The sequence below is a fragment of the Medicago truncatula genome, chromosome 1 (genome assembly GCF_003473485.1).
Source record: "Medicago truncatula cultivar Jemalong A17 chromosome 1, MtrunA17r5.0-ANR, whole genome shotgun sequence".
NCBI classification, from domain to species: Eukaryota; Viridiplantae; Streptophyta; class Magnoliopsida; order Fabales; family Fabaceae; genus Medicago; species Medicago truncatula.
Window position 1 is genome coordinate 6,857,308 of NC_053042.1, and position 27,089 is coordinate 6,884,396.

The 27,089-nt window shown below is 33.7% G+C and overlaps 4 protein-coding genes across 4 annotated transcripts; 1 reads left to right on the plus strand and 3 right to left on the minus strand.

Moving 5' to 3' along the window:
• Positions 1-408: 408 nt before the first annotated feature.
• Positions 409-2,508, minus strand: LOC25482115 (outer envelope pore protein 24, chloroplastic). Its single transcript, XM_013610616.3, has 3 exons — positions 2,229-2,508; positions 1,775-2,134; positions 409-685 (listed from the first exon to the last, which is right to left on the minus strand). The coding sequence occupies exons 1-3, from the start codon at positions 2,427-2,429 to the stop codon at positions 605-607; spliced, it is 642 nt and encodes a 213-aa protein (XP_013466070.1). The 5' UTR covers positions 2,430-2,508; the 3' UTR covers positions 409-604.
• Positions 2,509-6,335: 3,827 nt separating this feature from the next.
• On the minus strand, positions 6,336-7,039 carry LOC25482116 (uncharacterized). Its single transcript, XM_024773934.2, has one exon. It carries the CDS (start codon positions 6,975-6,977, stop codon positions 6,492-6,494), a length of 486 nt encoding a protein of 161 aa, XP_024629702.2. The 5' UTR covers positions 6,978-7,039; the 3' UTR covers positions 6,336-6,491.
• LOC112416096 (uncharacterized) lies at positions 7,016-9,124 on the minus strand. The gene is made up of 3 exons (XM_024773933.2): positions 8,993-9,124; positions 7,391-8,857; positions 7,016-7,309 (listed from the first exon to the last, which is right to left on the minus strand). Exons 1-3 carry the CDS (start codon positions 9,003-9,005, stop codon positions 7,041-7,043), a joined length of 1,749 nt encoding a protein of 582 aa, XP_024629701.1. The 5' UTR covers positions 9,006-9,124; the 3' UTR covers positions 7,016-7,040.
• Positions 9,125-21,816: 12,692 nt separating this feature from the next.
• LOC25482118 (disease resistance protein RPM1) lies at positions 21,817-24,087 on the plus strand. The gene has a single exon (XM_013610619.2). It carries the CDS (start codon positions 21,817-21,819, stop codon positions 24,085-24,087), a length of 2,271 nt encoding a protein of 756 aa, XP_013466073.2.
• Positions 24,088-27,089: the final 3,002 nt, after the last annotated feature.

The window sequence follows — 27,089 nt, forward strand, 5'->3', positions numbered from 1 at the left end:
TACAAATTCATTTACAAATTTCTCTTTTGTTAATCATTTTAGTCATTGAACATATGCTTAAGCAGTCATTTTAGTCTTCATGCGTGTTTTTTGTTGATCTATAATCCATTGGATTATTAACAAAAGAGACACTAATGATGTACTACATTTAGAAAATATAGTAATAGCGTCTCAAATATTCAAGATCAAAATGACTCTTTGCTCAATAATAATAATCATAAACATGTCCCGATTCAACAAAAACACATAAACATGTCACATATACACTACATTTAAAAAAAGTTCACGTTGCAACTTGCAAGTATTGATTGACCTGGGACAAAACCTAGCATGTTTTAGAGAAAAGAAAGGTAATACAGAATAACTTTATGAGAGTAAAGTGCCCAATTTATAGGCAATCAATTGTAGGATTCTGCAATATGGGCGGAATATCAGAATAGTTCAAAAATCAAATGAAAAGTTTAATGTGGACGATCAACGCCACAGAGTAGTTCATTACATGATCAAATCACTTTCAAGTATACAAATAATGAAATGGCAAAATATGCCTGCCTCATGGTGACCACAAAAGCCATCCCAAACTAGATAGCAAACCTTATGAAAACTACATCTCAAAATTCCATGTGGTCTCAGCACTAAGTTTGGGAATTTTCTTTTCCTCGGCCAAGTTAACGGACGCCACAACCTGCAAGAAACATAGCTAACAGTTAGAAGTTCTGTGTGACGAATAAATAAAAAATACTCAAGACTTCCACTAAAGTATTGGCTACTTCACAGTGAGTTCAAAGAGAATTAGAAGATAGATATGTGCTCCTATTTTCAACCCTTAACAAACTCAATCCATTTATTTAGGAATAAAACTGTCTTCTATTCTTTAATTCAATAATTCATACCACCAAAGAAGTTGGAAACTGATTTTAAATCTTCCTGCAATCCCATCTTCAGGTAGCAATTTGTACCTCCTCAAAACCCAACCAATTTCATAAAATAAAAAAACATAATTAAAATCTACTGACTTTATTTTGGCAAACAAAATTCCCCTCCAAAGATAAAGTAAAACATCCTCACTCTGAGGATTCTCTATTCATAAGTATGTATGAAGACGGTAAATTTTCAATCAACTCATAATCATTGTTAGTGCGTGCAATTGAAGCTTCCAAGATGAAGAATCATTAATGAATGAAGGAATCCCTTTAGAAAACTCACACATCTCCCCCTATCTCAAACATAGCCATCAACCTTCAAAGCATATTATTATCATTTGTTACTTAATAAGAAACTAATTTAGAGTAAGTCGGGAAGAAAAAAAAAAAGTACACAGTGAGAGTCTCAAGACCGTTAACATCAATCTATCAACTCTCTTATATTATACCAATGTATTATTGGTTAAATGCATAAATGTCACAAAAATTTAAGCTTATGGGGGAGGAAATCAAAACACAGAAAAAGACAACTTTGAGAGTTTCTTCGCCAGAAATCAATTCAAAGCAGCTACACACAACACCATAGATATCCAATGTTCTAAGCGAGAAATGCAATCACATTACAATTCTAGAATTGCATTAGCCAAATAATTTCGTTAATTTCCTCCAACAACCAGAATTGAGAATTGTAACCACATGCAACAATTTTAAAAACCAATCGAATACACTAAAATCAAACACTACAGCGGCTGCAACATCAAAGCTCTTTTAACTTGAGTACCACAATTCAAAACTATAATCAAAATACACACAACAACAAAAAAAACACAATTAACAAATCAACTACTAACCTTAAAACAACCCCGTTGTTTCGAATTCCTCGACCACTCAAACCCTAGCTTCTTACTCGTGGTCTGATACGTCGCCTTCAAGGAATCATCGCCATAAACTTTCCTCGAAACAGCAAAATCCCACGCATTCTTGGCAACATCATAACTAGGTTCAATTGTAGTCAAACCCTTATGAACATAGCTATACTTCAACCTACAATTCCCAGATTCAACACCATAATTGGCTGAAACCTTGTTTGACGGGTCCCACACAAATGTTCCGTCCAAAATTGTTCTGTTATCCCCTTTGCTGTGTATGTAGGTTAAATTCAACGGTTTATCAGCAACCCTAACAGTGTTCATAAATTGAAACCTAAAATCCTGCACAAAAATTAAACAAAAAATAAATAAATAAACCGAACCGGTTTGGTTTAGAAAATGGATTGAACGTTTTTTTTTTGTTTTTTTTGTTTACCTTTTTGGGAACGTTGTAGTCGATACTGAAGGAACCGGGTTTTTCTACGGCGAGGACTAGACCGGTTAAGCTTGGGCCGTTGATGAAAGTAGCGTCGGTTATTGATGCTCGGAGTTTGACGTCACCGGCGTTGAAGGCGACGGAGGCTGCGGCGGCCGCGTTTTTGTCATTGTCGTATTTTCCCTTAACAGCAGCTTTCATTGTTTATGACGGAGCGGAGTTGGTTGTGAAAATGGGAGGATTGTTTTTTTGTTATTTTTTTGGGGAATGAGTTGAAATGAAATGGATATATAGTACCGCTTACCAACTGCGTCAGATTTTTCTCCTGTTGTTTGCTTGCTGGCAAGTGGGTGTTGGGTCTAAGAGTTGGGTTTAGTAACTGGCCCATTCAAATGGTCATAATAAAGTATGGCATTTTCTTATCCCACCCTCCATACTTCTTACATAATTAAACACAAAAAAGATCATGGATGACCTGAACAAATTTTTTCAAACTTGATTGATGCCTTCAAACTATAACAATCAAATATAGAGAACATTATTCTTGCGTTGTCCTTCTGGAGTTTGGTTTGGATGAGCTGAATGCATTCATATGAGTTGATTGACTACCTTTCTTGTGTCATCGTGGTTGAGAAGATCATTAATTCAGCTCACTTGATCCTTCAAGTCAAACACTGTAACATCAACATTGACCCTAAACAAATTGAGTTTTCCTATGTTGCAGTAAACTAAGGCTAAGTTGGTGTTAATTTCTACCAGATAAGTGTTCGTTGTTTTGTGTTTTGAGTGAAAAGAACCAAACACACCAAATTATAGAATACTATGTGCATTGTACACCACAAAAACTGTCAATGTGTTTAAGATCACGAAATTAAATCTTTTACTTTTCATGTTATATAATCAAAATTATATCAAACACACATCACAAGTTGTTAATGAGTCTCTAAATCAATATATTGATAAGTTTCAGATTCTATAAACTAAATGCCTAAAATAATGTTTGAGTTTATAGAATTTGAACTAGGGATGCATATGATTTTGCAGTTACCTAAAGTCAGTGGCAGAGCAAGAAATTTTATAGAGTTTGGACAAAAAATTTATCGCAAAACGTTATTTCCTACATGCGGATAATTGCACATTTCCTGCAGATATACCTTTCCTGAGGATCCTAAAATCGTAAGGTATTACCTCACCTGGGAACCTAAATCCTTGGCAAAATCCGCAGGCAGGAAATGTGTTTCCTGTGGAATTTACAGAAAAATCCGCAGGAAAAGCGAGAAGTTCTAGTAATGGCTGAGCTTGCTACAAAGAAAGTAGAAGTTGAGCCTGGGCTAGTGCCCAGGCTAGCTGGGGGTGGCTCTGCCCCTGCCTAAAGTTGTGTACACCTTTTCTAAACATAATATAATAGAGTAGAACAAAATATAACACGTAACATTATTCAAAATATAACGTCAAGAGTTAACACTTATTTTTCATAAAAAACATAATTCCATAAAATCCAAATAAAATGCATATGACTGGAGAGAACCCATTCAATCAATATTAAGAAAACGAGGGCCACAAGACCGACTATCTGTCCAATTCAACAAAACCAAAAAGTAGAATAAGTGCCTACTGCTTATCATGAAAAGAATCCATTGAAAGGTATGTCTTCCGACATTATTGCATCCTCATCTTCATCTGAACGAGGTAATGAAAGATCCGTCGAAGGAAGGATGATCATTGTAGGGGATGGTCCCACATGAACAATAAACTTTATTGGAGGAAGCGATTGGGCAAAATCCCTAAAAGGTTGGACCTTCCTTTCTTGATCTAATCTCTTTATACAACGTAACAATGAATCATACTTCGCAGGAGTGGACATAAGATGACAAGTAGAAGACTTCGTTCTCTTCTTCATAACATGGGTCATCTTGGATCTATCATATAGCTTGAAGGCAGACATACCGAAACAATGACAAAACCAATCAAACATATTTCTCTAGAATTGACTGCATCAATCATGTTCAAATGTCACGTTGTGTGACCCCCCGAGCTAAGAAGCCAATTCATAGCATTCCATAATCCCAACGCTCACCTTAATGAACAACTAATTTCGGATACATCTAACCTAATAGAACTGTAATAAAATCACCATCGGAACCAAGATCCATGGATAGAGCGACCATATTTAGTTATGTTCATTGATCGATGAAAACTAGTGTCAACATTGCATTTCAACGGCCCCGTATCAGTAGGCCTCTGCCAATGCGTTGCTGCAATTATTCTCCTCCCACTTTTGCCGAACGTTAACACATATTTGTTGCGCATTAAGTTTACATAAACTTTTATCATTTTTTAAATCGTTGTCCGTTTAAAAACTTGATGTAATGCTAAGTAATATTGTATCATTCTTTTTTTTCAAGACTAAATAATATCGTATCAGTGGTGTCTGTTTTGGTATTGGTAGTTAATGGTTGTTTCATTAAGATTAGAGATTAGACACTAGACAGATTTTAGCTACTGGAGACAAGGCACTGAATCTAGATAGTCAGCTTCAAATTGCAATGCTTAATGGCTTCATAGAAAATCCGTTTGTTATGAAACAATTTAGATTATCAAATAGTATTGAGTATTGACTATTTTTTTTTTGAATTACAGTACAAGGAAACACAAAAACATAGTGATTAGTGCCTCTTCTATTAATTTGATTGTTATTAGAACTGTTTTAATTTGTTAATTGAATTTGGAATTTTTTTATAGGTGAATTTAGAACTGTTGTTATGTGGCAAAAGAGGAAGGAAATGAATGTAACATATTTTGTTTAAATTAGTCCACATAGAGGGAAAACTATTGTTATGTGGCAAAAGAGAAAATCCTCGTTAGCTTAGCTCAATTGGTAAGGACAGTGTATAAAATATATAAGGTCCGGGGTTCAAACCCCGGAACAAAATGTGGTAAGAGAGGAAGGAAATGAATGTAACATATTTTGTTTAAATTAGTCCACATAGAGGGAATCGAACATAAAATCTAAAGGAGGTGCACACTCCTAAGTCTTAATCCAATACCACACACCAAGTCAAGTGAGTTACTTTGTTTTTTGTTAAAAAATTTGTTTTTGTCTTCGTGAGCATAGAGACATTGTGAAATATAAGATTGAGGTTCTAACTACAGATTCCATACTTATTTATTTTAAAAGGTGAATTTTTAATCACTATATTACTCAACAAAAATTGTTGTTAACCAAGTGGATTATTAAAATATTTGTATGAGTAAATACTTTTTCTGTGTTTAAAAGAGGATGGATTGGAGAAATTCTAGATAATTAAAAAACAATAAAAAAATTCTAAAAAAAGTTATCATGGATGTGGAGCATGTATTAGTATCGTATTCATGTAACATGACATGGACAAATATTTTTTTGAGTAAATCTTTCAAAAAAATGACATGCACAAATATCATGTTATCTATACCCATGAATACCTTTTGAGTAATGCTAGTTATCGCGACGGTAAACTAGCAAAATTTTCACGACAACTAATTTGCATTAAATGTATTTTTTTTAATTACAAGAATGCCCTCCTTTGTATTGTGGCAGGAGCAAAATTATATGTTGTAAACGTGTCGTGATCTCGTCGAGATAAAATGCTTCGCGAGCTATAGCAATGCTCATACCTTTTATCATCCCTCTATGGACATGGACATTAAATATGAATACTTCTCTCGGCACGGACTCATACACATCTCACACGTATTTATTGAAGAAAAAGGGAAGTTATGCTGAGTGGAAAAAATAGAGGGATTGTATGTTACATTTACATAAACTTTAGGCGACGTAGGTTAATTTTCAGGGTGTTCTTTGTGGGTGAGGAGTGACGATGGGCGGTGGTGGATACTGTATTTACAGTGCTTGTTTTTTTAGAGTCTAATAGGTGGTGATGTGTTTTGGTGGGATTATCCTCGGGGTTTTTTTTTAGGTGGTTATGGTGTACCGTCTATATGCGGCACCATTTGTATCTTTTTCGTCCATACCTTGCGTCTTGCGGGGATAGCGTTTAATAATATTTACCGATTAAAAAAAAAAGATTAAAAGCGAAGATATTTTCATTTTGAACACCAAAAACATAGTAGTAGTTCATAATTTTATTTTATAGATTAAATAACAAGAACACATCCTCCACAAATACCTGCAACTCATATAGTTAAACAAGGCTAATTAAGGATTAAACCACAAGATAAATTTATTGAAATGCAAGAAAGAAGAACACACTTCTTGAACTACATTCACTTCCTTATCAACTTTGCTCTACCAAACCCCTTTGAGATTTGAAGTCGATCTGTGATACCAAAATGTGCCATAAGAAGCCATACATGTGTTAATAGTTCCCCACCATGTCTTAGGTGCTGAGCATGATGAATTACCTGACAATGGCAAGCAGCATAAGCTAGCATTTCAACCCAAACTTGAGTTATAAACTTCCACATCTTTTTTGTCTCCCATTCTTCATCATCCTTTATCTCCATTACATTTTTAGCCAACTTGAATGCATCAAATAGAACATATTTGCTTCTATCACCTTTCACCTTTGAAGGACTAACTCTGTCAACATATTTGCACACTCTGTCTAGCATTTCAGATACTTGCTTCTCATCTTGTATAGAATGTCTATCCTTCACAAATTCAGTTACCTCAGCGCGTGTGTCTTGGAAGCTTATCTCACCAATCCCGTTAGGCAACATTGACGGTCTCATTACAAGAAGATATAACATATACTCTGATAACCATTTGCTTGCTTCTCTATAACTTCTCCCATTTTCCAAAACTTCTTCACCTTATACAGAATTATCACATACATTTGTTGCAACATGCCATAACAGAATGCTTTGATCAAATTCTACCTCCACGGTACTCCTCCGTATTGTCTCTATCTTTTTTTTTGCCTTCTCCTTATCCTTAATCTGTTGTTTTAATTCTTCCAAAGCTTTGTTGCCCCTATCGTCACAAATTCTTGTGATATGTTTTGCAAACTCATCTTTTCGCTTGTTTATCGCCACATTTATTTTACTCACAAAGTGTTCAAAGATTATTTCCTTTAGATCGCCTGTTAATAGAAATATAAAAGTTAGTTAGAGAATAAACAAACTAATTACTACCTACTAACGAACTTTTATATTTCTATTACCTTCGACTGTGACGGTGTTTGTAATTGTGTGCTTGTACTTCTGATAGGATAGCCAAACATCTGTAATCACTTGAACAACACAACACTTTTCTGCTTTCTTTTTGAATGTTTTCCCCCAATTCAAACCAAATTTGTGCCTTAAAAGCTTGCCAAGTTTGCCGTGTCTTTTTTTTCTAGCTTTCAATAAGCAAAAGCTCATGAGGTTGAATTGACCAATACTGCATGACCATCTTTTGTTACATTTCACAGATTGAATTAATGAAATGACCTTACTAGTCACCTTATTCCTTTGCAGTGTCGTCAACCACAGCATTGTCCAGTCAGAAAACAACATCAAAATTACTGAAAATATCTCAAGGACGATAGCTCCAAGAAGCAACACATTTGTGATCAACACATCAACTCTTGGATATTGATTCTTCTCCATGAAAAAGAAAACACAAAACACAATAATACTACAAGATAGAGTAACAAAACGTAGAAAACAACCAAAGAAAGAATAAACAATAGAAGCCTTTGTGTAGAACAAATCAAACATAAAACCAAGTTCAATTTCCATCATTTCAAACCCTCCCTTTCCATTTCCAAGAAGTAAAGAAGATCTGCTTTCTGAAACATCTTGAAAATTCAAGATGAGATCTGCAAACAGAAGCTTAGAAATCTTCAAGAATCTGCGTGCATTTCTTACGGTTACTGCAGGACCATATGTGTCATGATCAGTTTGTGGCAATGGGATGATGTTTCCTTGTGAAGGTGCATGAGTATGATCAACAGCAGCAGCAGCAGCAGTTGATGGAGATTGAATTAGGCATTCTACATCAACTCCATACCCTTCATGAGAAGCTGAATTGTATCCTTCCATGTATCTTGCATAATTAGGACCTGGATCAGGATCAGGAAACAAAGACTCCTTGAAGTGTTGGCTACTTGCACGCCACAAAACCAAAATTCTCTCACAAATTTTGATAAAACTAGCAATGAATATTGGTATTGCCAGAATGTTAAGACCAGTATTTGTCCATGATCGGAGAAAGATTAAAATTGCAACCGCAACCTGTCCAACATAAGTAACCAAACGCCTACTCCAAAGTGCATTGTCTTCCATTGAGTAAGCAGTAATAGTATCTTGGCCACCAAGGTGAAGGAGAAGAAGTGGACCCCACAAAGCAATAATGACATGTTTTGGTTCAACAGAATCACCTTTGTTTTCACCTTCTTTATTTGAAAGAACACCAAGTGAGGTTGTTGCTAACCAATCTGCAAACAAGTAGGCAGACCATAGTATGATTCTGAGCCAGATGCATGTCCAGAACTTTCTCTTAGTTCCAAACAGTATGAGAATGAATTGGATGTTGAGGCTGAACACAACCATTAAACGAAGGTTCCAATTATCCACAAAGTTTTGAAAACTTTCTGAAAAAATCTGCATCATGCCTCTTCTCTGTGTGAGAGCTAAACTGCTAAGAACTGGAATCAAACAACCATAATTGAAAAAAGTAAAGATTAATTAAACCTTCCAGTTTGGATTTATCTATATACATTGCTGAAAACTTTGTACAAAATGTATGAAGAGGCAAAAGGGTATAGAAGTTGAAGTCTTACTTGGAACCAACATCCTAGATTATTTGTGTACTATATTATCTTCAAATTGCAGTTCCAACTACCTCTGAAGATTGACTTGAGCTGCATAAGAGCATGCAAATTAAAGGATAAAAAGTGTTTTCTTCTATAAATTGATTAACTTTTATATAAGTTTGAAATTTATCTTTCTTTTTAAAGAAAACAACTTTAAAAAAAAAAAAAAAAATTGTCTTGATTTGAATCATATTAAATGGTAAATTGTCGAGGAATGACTCAAAATTAGTGTGTGCTGTAAGTCTGAAATTGTGATACGATTTTGGCACCGTGACACGATTTTGAGGCAATGTGTGGGTGTGTTTCTGGAAGTTAAATCGTGACAAGATTTTGCCTGGATCTGAACAGTATATAAGTATCATTTGGCTCATTTGTTGAGTAAGCTTGGTGAATCTCATGGAAACCAAAGGAGGAAACTTTTAGATTTTTTAGATACTAAAGGTTGAGGGGTCTTTAGGTGAGGTTCAAAACTTCAAGATGTGAATCTTGGAGAACCAAAAGATTGGGCTCTTGGAGAGATTTTGTGTCTTTTGGGAAGAGATTCATGGGGTTGGAAAACACATGAATGAAGAGTCATTTGTGAGCAACTAGGGTGAGTAATGGAAAACCAAAAGAGAAGATCATTATGTAATCAAAGACGGAAGGTTGGTTCTCTTTCGAGGTTAGATTCTAGAGTTGAGAAACATTGGGAAACACTTTGGGAGAGTGAAAATTATTGAGTGTCTTGTTCATGAGTAGAGATTAGGGAAATGGTAGAAATTAGGATTAGGTTTGTTCTTGGAGAGCTTGTTGAAGCTAACTTCTTGTAACTCTTTTGTATCTCTTTGTAAAGAACTCATTTATAGTGGATTGGAGAGATCAATCTCTTCCTCAGAGTAGGTTATTGTTGGTCCGAACTAGATAAATATTTCTTGGAGTTGTTCTTTGTTTTCTACTCTCTTTATCTTGTTTATGCTTTAGTTTGATAGTGATTTTGCTTTACACTTGGTTTCTAGATCAGATCTAGATTGTTGTTACTTGTAGTTATTTTGGTTATTGGCTGCCATTGATACTTATCCCATAAATTTAAATTTCATTGATGTGAGATTTTGAGTTACCCGAATTCACAACATAAATAAATAAAATAAACCATGTGTTAAAATTATTATTTTTTGGACAAAGTACACTATGTTAAACTTATAAGTGTGAAATGATATCCTTAAAAAAAAGTGTGAAATGATAAAAATGATTAATTCACAAATACTTGAAAAATGTGTGTAAAACCATCTATCTTATGCATTTTTCTTAGTATATAAGAAATGATTAACTTATTGTGGGATGAATGAACTACAATATCATTATGCTTATATTATAGGCTTAATTGCACTTTTGGATCCCTATCTTTTCAAAAGTTGCGGTTATGGACCCCTAACTAATTTAAATACAAAACAGCCTCCTATGTTTTGATTCTTTGGCAGTTTTGGACCCCCAAGGCAAAAAAAAAAAAAAAAAATTGACACGTGGCACCTCACTTAGGGTGCCACGTCAGCGTTGACCGAGTCAACAATTGACTGGGGGTCCAAAACTGCCAAAGAATTAAAACATAGGGGGCTGTTTTGTATTTAAATTAGTTAGGGGTCCATAACCACAACTTTTGAAAAGATAGGGGTCCAAAAATGCAATTAAACATATATTATATTGATCGATAAAAACGGAAAGACACAATGATCGTCTTTTCGTTAATTACAAAACCCTAGCGATCTCACAAACCTCCATCTGAATTTTTGTAACAAAAAAAAACATCACAAGTTTTTTAAAAAGAAAAGGGGTAGGTTGGATGTCAGATCCCTAAAATGAGACATTGCATCACAAGTTATAAGAAAAAAAAAATGATATTTAAACAATTTTTTTTTATATATAATTTTTGTGATAACTTTATCTGTCATACTCACATTATTCTTTTACTTTCTCTCCATTGTTTTGATTTTTGTGCTAATGTATCATTTTCTATATAAAATTTTGGTTGTCCCAAAAGTTGTCATATAAATGGATGTTCAAATAACAACTCAACAAAATAGATAGCCATTTTTTTGTTGTGGTGGCCAAGATTCGAACCCCAGACATTGCATATATTATGCATTGTCCTTACAAACTGAGCTAAGTTCACGGGGACAAAACGGTAGTCATGTTGGGAGTTTGCTTCTTGGGAACACGCATTTTGTAAGAGAAAAAAAAAAGTATTTTAATGTTTAATTTCAAAAGCGAGCGTTTTGTTTTCCAAATTCAAATTTAAATATATACTATGTGTGTGTGTATATATATATGAAATTTATATTTGTAAAAACAAAAATTATATGAGATGATTTTTTCGCCAAATAGTCTAGTGGATAGAAATTTATTTATTTTTTAAAAATAAATGGAGCGTCTGAGATTCGAACTCCAACCCTTACATATATTAGCAATGTCCCTATAAATCAAACTAACCTCACGGTGACATGTAAGATGGGTATTTAAAAAGAAGCTCTTAATTAGACAACCCTAAATTAAAAATATATGGATACACACAATTAAAAAAATTAAAAAAAAAAGAAGAAATGATTTTTTGTTTTTTTATCAAGTAACTTAGTGGTTGAAGCTCATAAATTTTAAATGTAGAGATAGATGTCTAGGGTTCAAACACCAACCCATGCATCTATTATGCATTTATCCCTATTAAAGTAGCCTAGTGCTCTCACACACCTCAAGTTGCAGCACATAATTTGTTTAAATCAAAGTCAGCCAGTGATCTGTACATAAAAGTAAATTGGCTTAAATGCAATTTTACCCTCCTATTTTGATTGAATCTGAATTTTACCCCCCTATTTTAAAACTCGGAATTTTACTCCCTCTATTTTAATTGAATCGGGATTTTGCCCCCCTTATTTTAAAACTCGGAATTTTACCCCCTTTTTTTTACGTTTTTCAGAATTTTATCCCCTATTTTAAAATAAAGAACCAAAAAATACTAAAAAAATAAAGAAACGATTAGAAAATATTAATTTGGAAAAAAAAATATAAGGAAAACAAGAAAACACAAAAAAAAAAACTAAAAAATAGAAAAACAATGAAATTACAAGAAAAAATTCAATTAAGAATACATGAAAAAACTAGTTTGCACCTCTAAATATTTGCTATTTTCATACTAGTTTTTTATTTTATTTTTAGAGATCATACTAGTTTTATGCATTTTTTTCTAGTATTTTTTATTCATTTTTTTTTAGTATTTTTTTGGTTTTATTTTTATTTTTTCATTAAAAAACATTTAATACAAATAATTAATTGTGTGGATAAAACAGGGGGAGGGGGCAAAATCCTGAAAAACATAAAATAGGGGGGGTAAAATTCTGAGTTTTAAAATAGGGAAGACAAAATCCAGAATCAATAAAAATAGAAAGGGTAAAATTCCGAGTTTTAAAATAAGAGGGTAAAATTCAGATTCAATCAAAATAGGAGGGATAAAATTGCATTTAAGCCAAGTAAATTTTATAAAACTGTGGTAGAGCTGGTCCCATAGAGAAGGGTCCTGCGTCCGTCCAATCCTATTTAAAGGGTCACTATATTAGGAGTTGGTAACATTAAAAGAAACTTAAATAATTTCACCAATGGATGTGTTTATCTATATTCAAGTACATATTAATTTCTAATAAAGAATGACTGATATAGGACAATCTACAAAGTAAACGTACCCAACAAAAAAGAAAATCGAGTTGGGTTTTATAGACAAATGTAACTTGTGCTTTCTCGGGCATATGTTAATAAATTTATTATTTAAAATATACGTATTAAAAGTCGTGCAGTCGAGTTTTAAAAAATTAAAATATTATGTTTTTTTATGCAAAATTCTTTTTTTTTTATTCTTTAATATGTGTCATTAGAGTACAAATTAGCATGACCTTCTTAAAGACTTACTTGTTTTTTGGGTCATGTTAACTTGGGCATACATTAAGGAGCTTAAAATGCAAATTTAAAATAATTTTTACTTTGAAAATATAACTTTTGAAACTTGTAAGACATTGAATGCACAACTTTCAAAAAAAAATTATACATTTGACTTTTTAACTTATGCCTCAAAAACACAAGTTAACATTTCCCTTATTTTTTATGCTTAATAAATGCCCTTAAGTCATTGGTTGAGCATTCCCCTAACTCTAGTAACTAAATTGTCCCTTATAAAATTAGCTATCCACATTTATTATCTACCGGGCAACCAACAAATTTTACTTATATTTTTTTTGTACAATTTTTTTATTATATTAATGAGAGCAGTGATGTTCGTATATCCATTTGATTACAATTTTGTTTTTCTCTCTTTTTATTGGTAAGAAATAATTGAGAGCAAAAAAAGTAAAAGAGTGAAAAAAAAATCATATGAATATGTACAAAAAAATTATACAAAAATTATCACAAAATAATTATATAAATATCATTTCTTTATTTATTACAGAGAGAGTAAAATGACTCAAAACTCAACAAACTATTTACAACCTGTCTACCAAGTACCAACAATGTCATGACAGCGCAAGTAACAATCATGTGCGTGCAATATGAGTCAACGCTACTTTGCATGGAAAGTAAACTACGAAACTTTTGCTACTCACAAATATAGATAAGTTTGTGTGGACACCAAAAATAAGGGTTAAAAATATGTCTTGGAGTATAAAGTAAAAATATTATTTTTAGGTTTATTAAATAAATAATCTATCTGATCAAAATATAATATTATGACTTTGAATTATTTTCCTACAATCATTATTAACAAATAACTTTTATACAATAAAAGTGCCGTAATTTTGACTTTAACATGTATTTAACTTATATTTTTAAGTTAATATAAGTCCTCTAAAAAAAACTTAGGGGGCGTTTGTTTTATGGAATCAAAAAATATTTCCGGGATTAACTTTCCCAGGATTATAAGAGTGGAAACTTTATTCTTAGGAAAGTTTGGAAAAAGTGTTTGGTTGTTGATTTGAAACCCCAGGAATTCGATTATAAGGAAATGATGTAATTATTAAAATACCCTTGCTGTGTAAAATAGACTAGACTAGATTAGATGTGTGTTCATTTTTCTAAATTATTGTTGGTCATTGTAGCGACAATATAAACTACTCTATCCGGTCACATTTATACGTAATTTTTTTCTTTTTAAATTTGGTAAATAATTTATGTATATATGAATTATATTTATATCATAGATACATTAATTATTTAATGAATTTAAAAAGAAAAAAAAAAGTTTTTTATAAATGTGACTAGAGAATAATTTGTTAGACAATTTTAGTTTATCATATACATCAATTTATCCATGTCTTACTTCTATTAATGCAATCAAAATAAATTGAGTTTTATTGTTCCAATACCTTCACTAAATAAATAAATGCACCACCTACATTCAAAAGTAAATGACGAAAATTGATTAACTTGTTAAAAAAAAAAAGTGTTTAACCGCTAGAAATAGAAAATGTGGCAAATTAATTGTGTAGAGATGTGCAGTGATGGGTCTGCATTGCCGTTATTTAAAGGGTATATGTGAACTTTTGAGAAACAACTTGTATCAACTGCCGGGAATACATCATTCCCATCCATTTATGCTGGGAATAAAAAGAGAGTAACATGGTTGAAAAAAAATTACTGAGAATGTTTTATTCCTTGAAATATTTTTGTATGCATGTATACCAAACATAGGAATAAATAATTCTCATCTTAGATTCCTAGGAATCTAATTTACAGAGGTGAAACAAACACCCCCTTATATTTTTAAGTTAATTTTTCTCTTTTATATATTGGAAAGTGCTTTTATATATTATATTTTTAAAACACTTGTTAACATGATGATACATTTTTTTGTCAAAAAAAAACATGATTATACATTTTATTTTAAATAAACATAACTATACTTTTTATACATAATACAATATACAAATATTATAATAGTGTGGTGGGGTGGCCACTCGAAAGGTACATGCCTCCGTCCAATCTTAACAAAATGAAAAGGTCTCTATTTTAGGAGTTGATAAAGTCAAAGAAACATAAATAATGACCTCACCTCCTGATGCATGCATGACCTCACCTCTATTTAGGAGTATTTATATTTAAGGGTTTCGCTGGAAGATACATTTTATCACGTGTCTTTTAATAAGTTATTCTATGAGTATTTTTTAAAAGACATAAACTAATTTTACGAAGGTATCTTTTAGTAAAGTTATAAGTAAAAAGTGAAAATCATACTTTGAGGCGTGGATTGTTAAAAGACACATCCTTCATAGGTGGCTTCTAGCAAATCCCTATATTTAGAGTCTGTTTGGTAAGGCCAAGAATCGAGCTTATAGCGGATAGCTTATAAGCTCGTTTGACAAAAAAAAACTCTGTTTGATAACGACTTTTTACAACGAACTTATAAGTTATTTTTCAGACGCTATTTCAAGTAGCGTTTGAGCTTATAACTTATAGCTTTTCACTTTTAATTCCAATTTTACCCTTATTAGTCTAACTAAATTCCATTTTTAACCCTTAATCATTTATTGTATTATAAAGTAAAATGCATATGTTTTAAATATGAATGCTATTTTTTTATGAATGAAAGATCTTTTTTTTTCTCAATAGAAAAGAATAACTTTTACTGTTATGATTAAGTTTTTTTCGTTACAATTGTTACGTTTTTTTTTTTTTACATTTCAATATTTAATGTCACTTTTTTTAATACTTTTAATCTCACTTTTAAATGCTATATTTTTTTATCAAACTTTTATATGCTATATTTACGTATATAGAAGTAAAGCGAAATGACACATTATTTTCGTGCAAAAAAAAAAAATGAGAACGTTACGTTTACCTTTATTTTTTTTTTTGTACAAATTATATTTTATTTATTGTTATGTTTAAACTTTTTTACACTTTATATATAATTTTTTTAGACAAATGAAAATAAATATAAATTAACATTTAGTGATTAAAAATTAATATGAAAAAATTAAATTAACAAATTTTAAATACTTTAAACATTAATTGATATAAACTTTATTATGAATTAAAAATGTCTTTTTATGTAATTTTACATTTATTAGCTAGTTGAACCGTTAATTTTGTCAAACACTTCAAGTAGCTTATCAGCTATCAGTCATCAGCTATAATTCATCAGTTATAAGCTATCAGCTATCAACTATAAGTTATAAGCTATCAGCTAGCTTATCAGTCATCCGCTATTTTTATCAAACAGAACCTTAATTATTTGATGACATAAATTAATCTCTCAAGAAAGACTTTGGATACGTGACAATCTAGAAAGTAAACTACCTCTATATTTTTTTTATTTTATGGAAAAGATTAAGTAGTGTCCACAGTTTGATTAAGCAATCAAAACAAAAATTTATAAAAATGTGATGTAATTATTATTTGATAAAAAATTATAAGTTATATTTTTAAGATATAATTTTTATTTATGGATTCATTAACCAATATATATGAGACAATTGTTAGCGATACTCATTTTTTAACTTATAAAAGTTTAAATAAGGTGGATATTAGGGCTCAGTCTAGGGTGGGAGACCTTGATAGGTCTCCTACCGTGAGTGAGCGAACAAAACATTTTTTTTTTTTTTTTTGTATAAATAATGAAACAAATTTTAACCATTAGATTGTAAAGTTATATGATTCTTATTATACACCAATAACTCCCAATACTTTTTATTTTACTGTCACTTTTCCTATTCTCTTTCCTCTTCTTCATACATCCATCTTTCTTCATTGTAGATATCCACCATCTCTTTGCCATTGCAGTTATTTACGAATGTTTTTTCCACTATGTTTCCTTTCTATTCCTTTCAATCATTGAATTTAAATTTATGATTATAAAAATTCCAAATTATGCTATCTTCAATTTCAATTTACAGTAAGAAAAAACCTTCAATTTCAATTTTCGACATTTTGACGATACCATATATAATTTTTTGATTTTGGGGTCTTGTTGAATCTCTCTTGGGGTTGTGAATTACGTGTTTCTTAGTTTTTTTGACAGTGTGCGTTTGAGTTTTAAACCAGATTGAAAACAAAGAACACAAAGAGAAGAGTGAAACATAATAATAACAACAATAATAAATTGATAAAACTAAGTGAAACATACTTAGGAAGATGGATCTGATCTAAATAAAAGATCTGATTGAAGGGATCTCAATTTCCATGTGTGAGAGAGGAAAGAGAAGAGTAATTTAAAATAAAAGAAAGTAATTGGGTGTTGGAGGTGTATAGCAAACATTTTGATCTAAATGTTGGTTAATCCTTATCTAATGGTTCATATTCATTTTGTAAAAAAAAATAAAAAAAATATCATACTCCTACGGTAGGTGACATATTCAGACGGTGCCCGTTTTTAAAATTAAACACCTAACAAAAGGTGTATCCTCAATATACACCTCTCAACATGATTATATTTTTAAAATGTTTTTTTAATCAAAATAATTTTTTATAGAAAAAAATGGTGTAGGCGGGAGGTCACAGTCCCATGATGCAACCCTCCATCATAAGTTAAGAAAAATGAAAACAATAGGCGTAGATTGGAGAATTAAAATCCTCTTCATTTATGTCTTTCTCAATTTCTTTTATTTGAGGATATAAAAACACATGAAATCTTGAAAAAATAAAATGTCAAACCTATAATTAATGATTGTGCGACTTATTTAATCGTAGGATCCACAATCTACTTTTTACATTTATATCTCTCCAAATTACAAACTCCAATTATTTTGCCAAATCAAAAAGATCTTCAACCTAGATTGGAGGTCACGTCCCCGTAATAATTTTTTTTTTTAAGAACCGCGTAATAACTATGGCATTTCATTCAATTTTAAAAAATAAACAAAAAATAAATAATCATGTTGGGAGGTTAGAGGATGTACCTTTTCCGAAGCAGGAAAAAAATTTATTTTGATGTTTAATTTCAAAAGCGAGGTATTTTGGAGTCCTTTTTATTTTTACAAAAAAAAATTATTAAAAAATCTTTTTTTTAGTTTGACAATTTTTTTTAAAAAAAAAATCTACTTTGTAAGATACAACTCCTATAAATATTATTTGTCAAAAAAAAAAAAAACTCCTATAATTATTTAATCTTATACTTTGCACTACTTAATATTTATTTTTTACTAATACCTCAAATTCGTCCTTGAATTTTAAAAAATCGGTCAAATTCGTCCCTGAATTTTGCAAAATGTCAATCAAATCAGTCCCTCCATTAAGTTGGTCTGTTAACGGAGGTGACATGTAACGTTAACCTCTTACAAGGGTTACCACGTCAGATGCCACGCAAACAAGGACCAAATTGATAGATTTTCAGAAATTACCAACGTTGCCAAGGACCAAATTGATGGATTTTCAGAAAATTGCCAACGTTGCCAAGGACCAAATTGATGAATTTTCATAAAATTGCCAACGGCTCTTTCTCATTAACGACTCTTTCTCCTCTTCCTCATTAACGACTCTTTCTTCCCCAAATATATAAATTTAGAACCCTAATGTTATAATTTGTTACCTAGAGTTCAAAATTCCTAAAATTTCTTCCATGAATTGATGTCAATGTTCTTCCCCAATTCAAAAGACTTAAAACCCTAATTTTTTTGATTCAATTCGAAATTCAAAAATCAGTGGTCATTGTTGAAGATTCGGTGTATAGAAATGATGGGTGGTGGGCGTATGGGCAAAAATAACTACAATAGTCGGTCTTCATCTTTAAGCTCTATCTACAATGTGAGGTGTGAGAGCTTCAATGTTGGTGTCCTAGAATTTGTGTTGTAAGAAAAGCCAACACTGTCAATAACCCAGGAAGGCCTTTCTATGTCTGCCCTCTGCCAAATGTTTGTTTAACAATGATTATGTGATGTGTGAATGGTTTGTTTAAATAGTACTAATTTTGTCTTTTGATTGTATATGATGATGGTGAAAATTGATGGAGAAGCCAAAGGATAGGGGCAGAGAAGAGGTTTGGAGGGCAAGGTTGATGGATAAAGTTGATTGTGTAAGAAGTGAGCTTAGGTTGATTAAGATATTGATATGAGTATTTTGTTTGATTGAGTTGTTTAAAATGCTATTGTATTGTGCCAAGTCCATGTAATGTTGTAATGAAAAGAGGTTGTCAATGAATGAATCAAACCTTTCTGTCAAAAAAATTCAATCAAATTGGTCCTTGAATTATATGCATATCCATCATATCGATCCTCAAATTAGTGAAAATACCATCAAATAGGTCCTTGGTTTTTCACAACATATATCACTGTGATCCTTGGTGCATACATTTGCTGAACAAAGTAAAAAGTGAAAGACAGACACTTTGATTATAAAAAGACAGACATGTGCATACCATCATAAGTCATATATTTGATGTTCATAAGTCATTACATAGCCAAAAAAATAACATTACATAGCCACCAAGTCATCAAATCATTTGATGTTCTTAAGTGATTACATATCCAAAAAAGCATAAACTAAACAAGTCCAAAAAGTATAATTTAAACAAGCATCAATGTTTTGGAAATCCTGGAGTTGAGATAAACTCCATGTATTGGGGTTAAGTAGAAGCAGATGACTCGTAATTTGGGTTTGAAACTCTAATAACTCTAGGAGCAGGACCCCTCAGTGATGTTTGTTTATGCATGTCAATCATAGGTCCTCTCATGCCATCTCCTTGTAATCATTCTCTGCAAATAAAATCAATCATATCAGCCCTTAAATTATAACAAAATCCATCAAATTAGTCCTCAAATTATGCCAGTAAGTCTCAAATCGATCATTATGTAATAGCGGAGTATAATTGGAACACAGGAAAAATTACACTGAAAAGTTAAATCTCAAATTTTTACCATTTCTATCAAATTAGTCCTTGTACACGTGGCTGCCTTGTTGACACGTGTACATGACAACACAACATGCAAGAGGACATGTCATCACCACTAACGGAGCTTTTGGACGGAGGGACCATTTTGATGGACGTCTGTAAAATTCAGGGACTAAATAGATATTTTGCTAAATCCAGGGACGAGTTTGGCCGATTTTTTAAAATTCAAGGACGAATTTGAGGTATTAGTCATTTATTTTTAATCAATGGTTATAACTTTACACGTTAAAAAATCAATTGTTGATGCGGATAAAAGATATATAGTGTTAAATTTCGAATGAAAGAAGAAGAAATATGATTCACATTATCACACTATAAAAAAGTTGTCCTCGTGAGCTTTGCTCAGTTGATAGAAACAATGCATAATACATGCAAGGTCTGGGTTCAAACCCTGCCATAAAAAAAAAATAACACTATAAAAAAGTTAAATTATCGTCCAAAACTTAATGCCAGTAAGAAGAAGAAGTCTCTAATTTTGGTGCATCTAACAAATTTGTTGTATTTATATATTGCATTTTGGTGTCTCCAAGATTCTCATATGGATGTTTACCAAAATATAAAATATGAACATTTTAGTCCTTAAAATTGTAGGACTCGATCATTCAGTCCCTTAAATTTGTGAAATATGATTTAGTGACTTAAATTATAACATATCGTTCAATTTAGTCATTTTCATATTTTGGCATCACAATTTAAAAGTTTTATGTTAATCTTGATGTCGTAAGAGGCTATTCAAATCTACGTTGAAGGTCTTTTATTGTTTTTAATGTATATACTAAATATGTTTTTTATAAATAAATAAAAAGTCATTTTGTACTCTATCTTTCTCCTTCGATGATAGCATCACTAATATATTACATTTATGAGATCGTTATCTATGTTTCTTTCCATGTAGAGTAGAATAGATCCATGAAATACTTTCATACTGCACACACGTTCTGATAACTGAAATCCTTTTTCCAAACTGTCTGCTAATAAGTTGACCCCATGAGTAGTTGTGTCCAAAATTCACCAGAAATTCATTTTCAATTGAGGGGGTAAAGAATGATTAACAGTGTGTTTCTTTTATTGGTTGTTTTATTACTTGTATATTCTGGTGTTACTGTTTCTCTAAGACTTAATATACTTTTCAAATATCAAGAGAAAGTTAACTGGATAAAGAGAAAATCAAAGTTACTAGAAGCTCTCTTAGTGGATCATGATCTACTTAAGAAGGAACAGAAAGAACTAGCATCTCAAATCCGTTCTTTCTGGGGTATAGAAGATCTATCTCTAATATATCTTCGACTAAACAAAGAAGAGGAATCATGGCTAAACTCAACGAGATCAGTTGTTAATGAAGCAGAAGGCTGTTGCAGTGATTATGACAAACAAAGTCCACGGTCGATTTGGGGTCTTTCTATCTTTGGATCGATGACCCCTAAAGGCATGCATTCACCTAAAAATAGATTATGTAGAAAACAAGCTGACAGAACATTTTGAAAAGAAACTCAAAGAAGCCAATGACATTTATAATAAAATAGAAACTTCAAGATCTAAGACTAGAAGTCTTCTGGATCAATATACAACCGAAGAGGAACCATCAAAAGCACCTAAAAAGTTCTCTGACTCAGCAGCAGCCAGCCCAAACCAAAAGCAGAAAAAGACTTGTATAAGTTTGGATGAATTGATAAACAAGAAATTGGAGCTATTTTCGAGCATGGAAGAGAGACCGTCTATCTATCTCATGCTTCCATTGCATGCTTTCCTCAAGGACTTGAGTCATCTTCAATTAGAAACTGAAACAGAAAATTGCTGGAGAACAGTAGCAGAAGAAATAATTAAAGATGCTGAGATCCACATTTGAAACTACTTAAGGTGGTTTGATACTTTTCCCAAATTAGAGAAACTCAAGGCTATGGGTATCCCATTTGTTACACATGCATTCAGAGAGAAGATGAAGCTCATTGTTGCAGAGTTTAAAAAACTGCTCCAGTACAATTTAACTTTCATTGATAGAGAGTTTTCAAAAAAAACTTTCATTGATAGAGCTCGAGAAAGCTCAACCGCATCCTCTGGTACGGAAATCACATCAGCTATTAAAAGCAAGCTGAGAAAAATGAAAAATCTGGAATCAAGCTCAAAGCAAGTAGTAACGGTTATGAACTCAATATGTGTTACATTGGATCAAATGCATAACCAGCTTCGGAAAGCTGAAGAAACAGAAGGGATAAAGGCTTGTGTAAAGCAACTAAAGGTCATTGTTCATGAGCTGGAAAATTTACAACCAGAACAGTATGTAACTGGCACTGAGTTCAATCCAATTGAGATGAAAAATACAATTGATCTTCTTCAGCAATTGACAGAAACTTGCACCATCCGAAGAGAGGATTCAGCCAAAGTTGTTGGTTTGAAAATCAAAGAACAAGATTTGGTCTTGAATCTGACTGCAAGCAGTGATAATGCTTCGAAACTTTGCATTGTGGGGATGAAAGGTGTGGGGAAGACAGCTCTGGCAAAGGCAGTTTGTTATAACAAAGTTGTTGTCAAGCACTTCCCAACCCAAGTCTGGGCAACAGTAATTGCAGGAGCAACCGCAACCATGAAAGTTCTGCTCATGGAAAACAACGGGACTAAAAACCAAACATTGACCATGAAACAGGTACGTGGTCATTTGAAAGATAAGCTCTGCCTTGTTGTTCTAGATAATGTCTCACAAAAAAGTGATTTTAATAACCTATATAAAATTTTATCTGAATCTGGATGGAGAAACGGGAGCAGGATAGTGGTGACAACATGCTTTAAAGTCATTGCCTCGCATGTCGACAGTAGTAGCACCCCTCACCACATTCGACTGCTAACGAAGGAAGAGAGTTGGGCATTGTTTCAGAAGGTGGCTAGTATTGAAACAGACGTAAAAAAGTTAGAACTAAAAAAGTTAGAAAATTTTGCAAAGAAGGTAGTGGGAAAATGTGGGGGATTGATATTAGCAATCATATCTCTTGGGTTTGTCATGTCAGCAAAAGACGTAACCCAAGACAGCTTATCGTGGGTGTTTCAACAACTCAATCATGGCCGTTACAAAACGCATTGGCTGCAAGCTTGGAAAAATAACAAGGATGAAATGAGTGAAACTGTGAGGAACTGTCTCTATTACTTTACAAAATTTCCATTAGACTATGAAATCTCGGCAAGGAGATTAGTCAATCTATGGGTTGGAGAAGGATTGGTGCAAGTACAGAACGATCAGAACACACCCGAAGAGACTGCAGAAAGTTACCTAGAAGAGTTGAGAGACCGTAGCATGATTCAAGTTGTAGCACTAAAGCCCAATGGCAAAATTAAGACATGTTGTCTTCCAAGTATGCTCAAAGAAATTATCTTGCAAAACAATAGCAGAACAAACCACAGTCGGTATTTTGGTATGCATTTAGATCAGCGGTTTGCCTATAATTTTGATGATGATGGTCTTGATGCAAACTCCGCACAAGCATTCAGAAAGAAAGGAATCCCCTTGTCTGTTCTTTTCTTTGATAAGGGAGAGGGAAGTAAACCAGGAGAACGTGTCGGGAATATCCTTTCAACAGGCATTGCAAGTGAGCAGTTCCTAAAGACCAGAGTTCTTGATCTTGAATGCATATTCAGACCACAGTTGCCTAAGAATTTAAGTAAGCTCAATAATCTCAAGTATCTTAGCTTGAGATGGACTTACCTGGAGGAATTACCCCTATGCATATGCAAACTTCTGGAGCTGGAAACACTGGATTTAAAGCATACAAGTATCAATTACATCCCTAGCTCAATCTGGGAATTGAAGAAACTGAAGAAATTATATCTTCCTCAAACTCATCGAAGTAAACTTGAGGGCAAGCTGAGGGGAAACGTTAACGAAACTTTACAGACACTATGGGGCGTGTTCTTGTATGGGAATTACCCTCTTCTTAGTCACCTTCACAAGCTGAAGAGCCTTCAAAAATTAAAATTAGCTTTCCAGTTGAATGGATCAGAGCAAGAATCACAAAATACACTAGCACAGAAGATTGTGAACCTTGAACAGCTTCATTCATTGTCACTTAAATCCGTGGATGAAGCTGGCGATCCTGATAAACTTATATCGATTAATATGTCAAAGTTGGAGAAGCTTTCATCCCTCCGGTTGTATGGAAAATTAGAGGAAAGACTTTTGTGAGAGTTAACTTAAAATCAGGTTTCTGCAGAATCGTGGCACGATGGCTGGGCAACGTGGCACGATGGAGGTTTCAGTTTTTTGAGGCAAGGCACTGGAAAAATCGTGGCACGATGGTGCGCTGGCGGCGAATAATAGAAATGTATTTTTGGGTGCAGATTTGTTCCAAATTTTAAGCGAAACTTTTACTATTTATATAGACCTTGTATCAGAGCAAACTTTGAGATAGAGGGGGCTGAAACAAGGGTTTAGAAAGGCAACAACAAAACTAGGGTTTGTATAGAGTTTGTCTCTTTGGAACAAAACTAGGGTTTGTGGGTTGATTCACCTTGGGAAATACTATTAGGATTGAGTCTCTTGGTTATGGGAAGAGATTGGGGCTTTGGGTAGAATTAGGCGGGAGACTTATTCTTGTAACTCATTGATTTCTCTTTTGTAACGATACTCATCATATAGTGGATCGGAGGGCTGCTCTCTCCCCCAGACTAGGTCAATTTGGACCGAACTGGGTCAACAAATTCTTTTGTGTTCTTCTCTTCTTTGTGTTCTTCTCGCCGTCGTTTTCTACTTTTGGCTTGTATTTAATTGTTCCATACACTTTGATTTTGGTTGCTTGATTATCCCTTGCTCCACACATCAAGTTGTTATTGGTGTGATTTTTATTGAATTCGCAACAATTGGCGCCCACCGTGGGGCAAGGGTCAAAGGATAATTAAGTACCATGGGTTCAAAGTGGGATATTGAGAAGTTTACCGGAGATAACGATTTTGGGTTATGGAAGGTAAAGATGGAAGCGGTGTTAATACAACAAAAGTGTGAGAAAGCTTTGAAGGGTGAAGGTTCGTTACCTGTCACAATGTCACGAGCAGAGAAGACCGAGATGGTGGACAAGGCCAGGAGTGCCATTTTCTTGTGCCTCGGGGATAAAGTTTTGGGAGAAGTAGCAAAGGAAGCAACCGCGGCATCGATGTGGGCAAAGTTGGAATCTTTGTATATGACAAAGTCTTTTACTCATCGGCAATTCCTAAAGCAACAACTCTACTCATTCAGGATGGTAGAGTCAAAGGCCATCATGGAGCAACTTACGGAGTTCAACAAAATCCTTGATGACTTGGAGAATATTGAGGTGCAACTTGAGGATGAGGATAAAGTTATACTCTTGTTGTGTGCTCTACCGAAATCTTTTGAATCGTTCAAAGATACCATGCTCTATGGCAAGGAAGACACTATTACCTTGGAAGAAGTTCAAGCGGCTTTGAGAACCAAGGAGTTGACCAAGTCCAAGGACTTGACTCATGAACACGGTGTAGGCCTAAGTGTCTCAAGAGGGAATGGTGGAGGTAGAGGTAACCGGAGAAAGAGTGGTAACAAGTCAAGGTTTGAATGCTTTAACTGTCACAAGATGGGTCACTTCAAGAAGGATTGTCCGGAGATTAATGGTAACTCCGCACAAATTGTCTCAGAGGGTTATGAGGATGCAGGTGCTCTGATGGTGTGGTGTTGTTTGGAGGATGAAGAAGGTGATGTGTCTCACCTTGAGAATGATGCCTAGTGGAGCGGTGATCGTCTGGAGAGACGTTAAACACTCAACATCAGCCTGGAGAGGCGGTGGTAAGAATACTCATGATCTACCTGTTGAGGTGGAGTTTCAAGGTTGAAGACATAGTGGGATGTACGCATTTGCTAGTTGAGGTAGAGTACGCTCAGCGTGAGGTGGAGTTGAACACACCGGTAATGGTACGACTATGAAGGACCTTGGGTGCTATGCTCTATGGTGAGCAAGGGATTTCTTCATGAAGTTGAAGAATGTATAGCACGGCTTGCAAGATTACTCTAAAAGAATGCCAAGGGTGATTGGATGCAAGGTGATCTTCAAGGAAGCGGGAGATGTTCTGCGTTGAAGATGTTATGGTGAATGCTTGTAGAACTACCTGAAATTCCTACCGTAGTTGGACTACAAGGACCTTCGAGAAGGCGGAAGACATTCCGATGGCTGAAGGGGTTGAGGTGTATACTTGTGGATTACTCTAAAAGCCAAGGGTGATTGGGTACAAGTAGATCTTCAAGGAAAGCGGGAGATGTCTCGTATTGAAGAGGTTATGGTATAGTCTTGTAGAACTACCTGAAATTCCTAGCGTAGTTGGACTACAAGGACCTTCGAGAAGGTGGAAGACATTCCGAGGGCTGAAGGGGTTATGAGGTGTAAACTTGTGGAGCTACTTGGAGTAGTGGGAAGCAAGGGAAAGAGCAGCATGGAGGTTGGTGATTGGCATCATCACTGATTTGAAGTCAAGGTGGAAAATTGTGAGAGTTAACTTAAAATCAGAAAGTAGATAAGCTAGGACCAAACTAAACTGACCAAGGAAAGCCTTAAAAACCGGGCAGGGCAGGTGAACGACCAAGGAAAGTAGAGGAAAAGGATAGACGAGTCAAGGCGTTTGTGTTAAAACTCTAGCTGTATCAAATAGAGATGGGGAAGGAAAGCGACTCTTTTATTTTTAACCAGGAACATAAACGGCATTCGTCAGACTTGAGCAGTAGGTTTCGCCTCGGTCAGCTGTCTTGATGAAGATTGCTTTCAGCCAAAGATAATTAATTGACTTCGGGCTCGCACCCTATGTGCTCGATCCGATCAACGAAAAAAAATACTGAAATTACATAGATAACGATAAGAATCGCAGTGCGCTCTAATCTTGACTGTTTCCATTTTCGATTGAGAAAGCGGCAGGCCAAAAGAGCTCTACAGTAGTGCCTCCTTGCTTGGTCTCAAAAATTTGGCTTTTACACGGGAACGAAGACTTTCTAGAACAAATATTAAACCTTCACTCTTTGCCAAGATAGTACGAATTAAGTTCTTAGTGCTACCTAGCCCCGTCTAGATGGAGAATCTCATATATGATATAAGCTGTCGCTTCGCTCGAGTGACTACGTACCTGCCCCTTCGACATAGATGATTGGACTGTCTTTCTTTGGCCTAGAAGAATGGCACTTGACTTGCCTTTTCT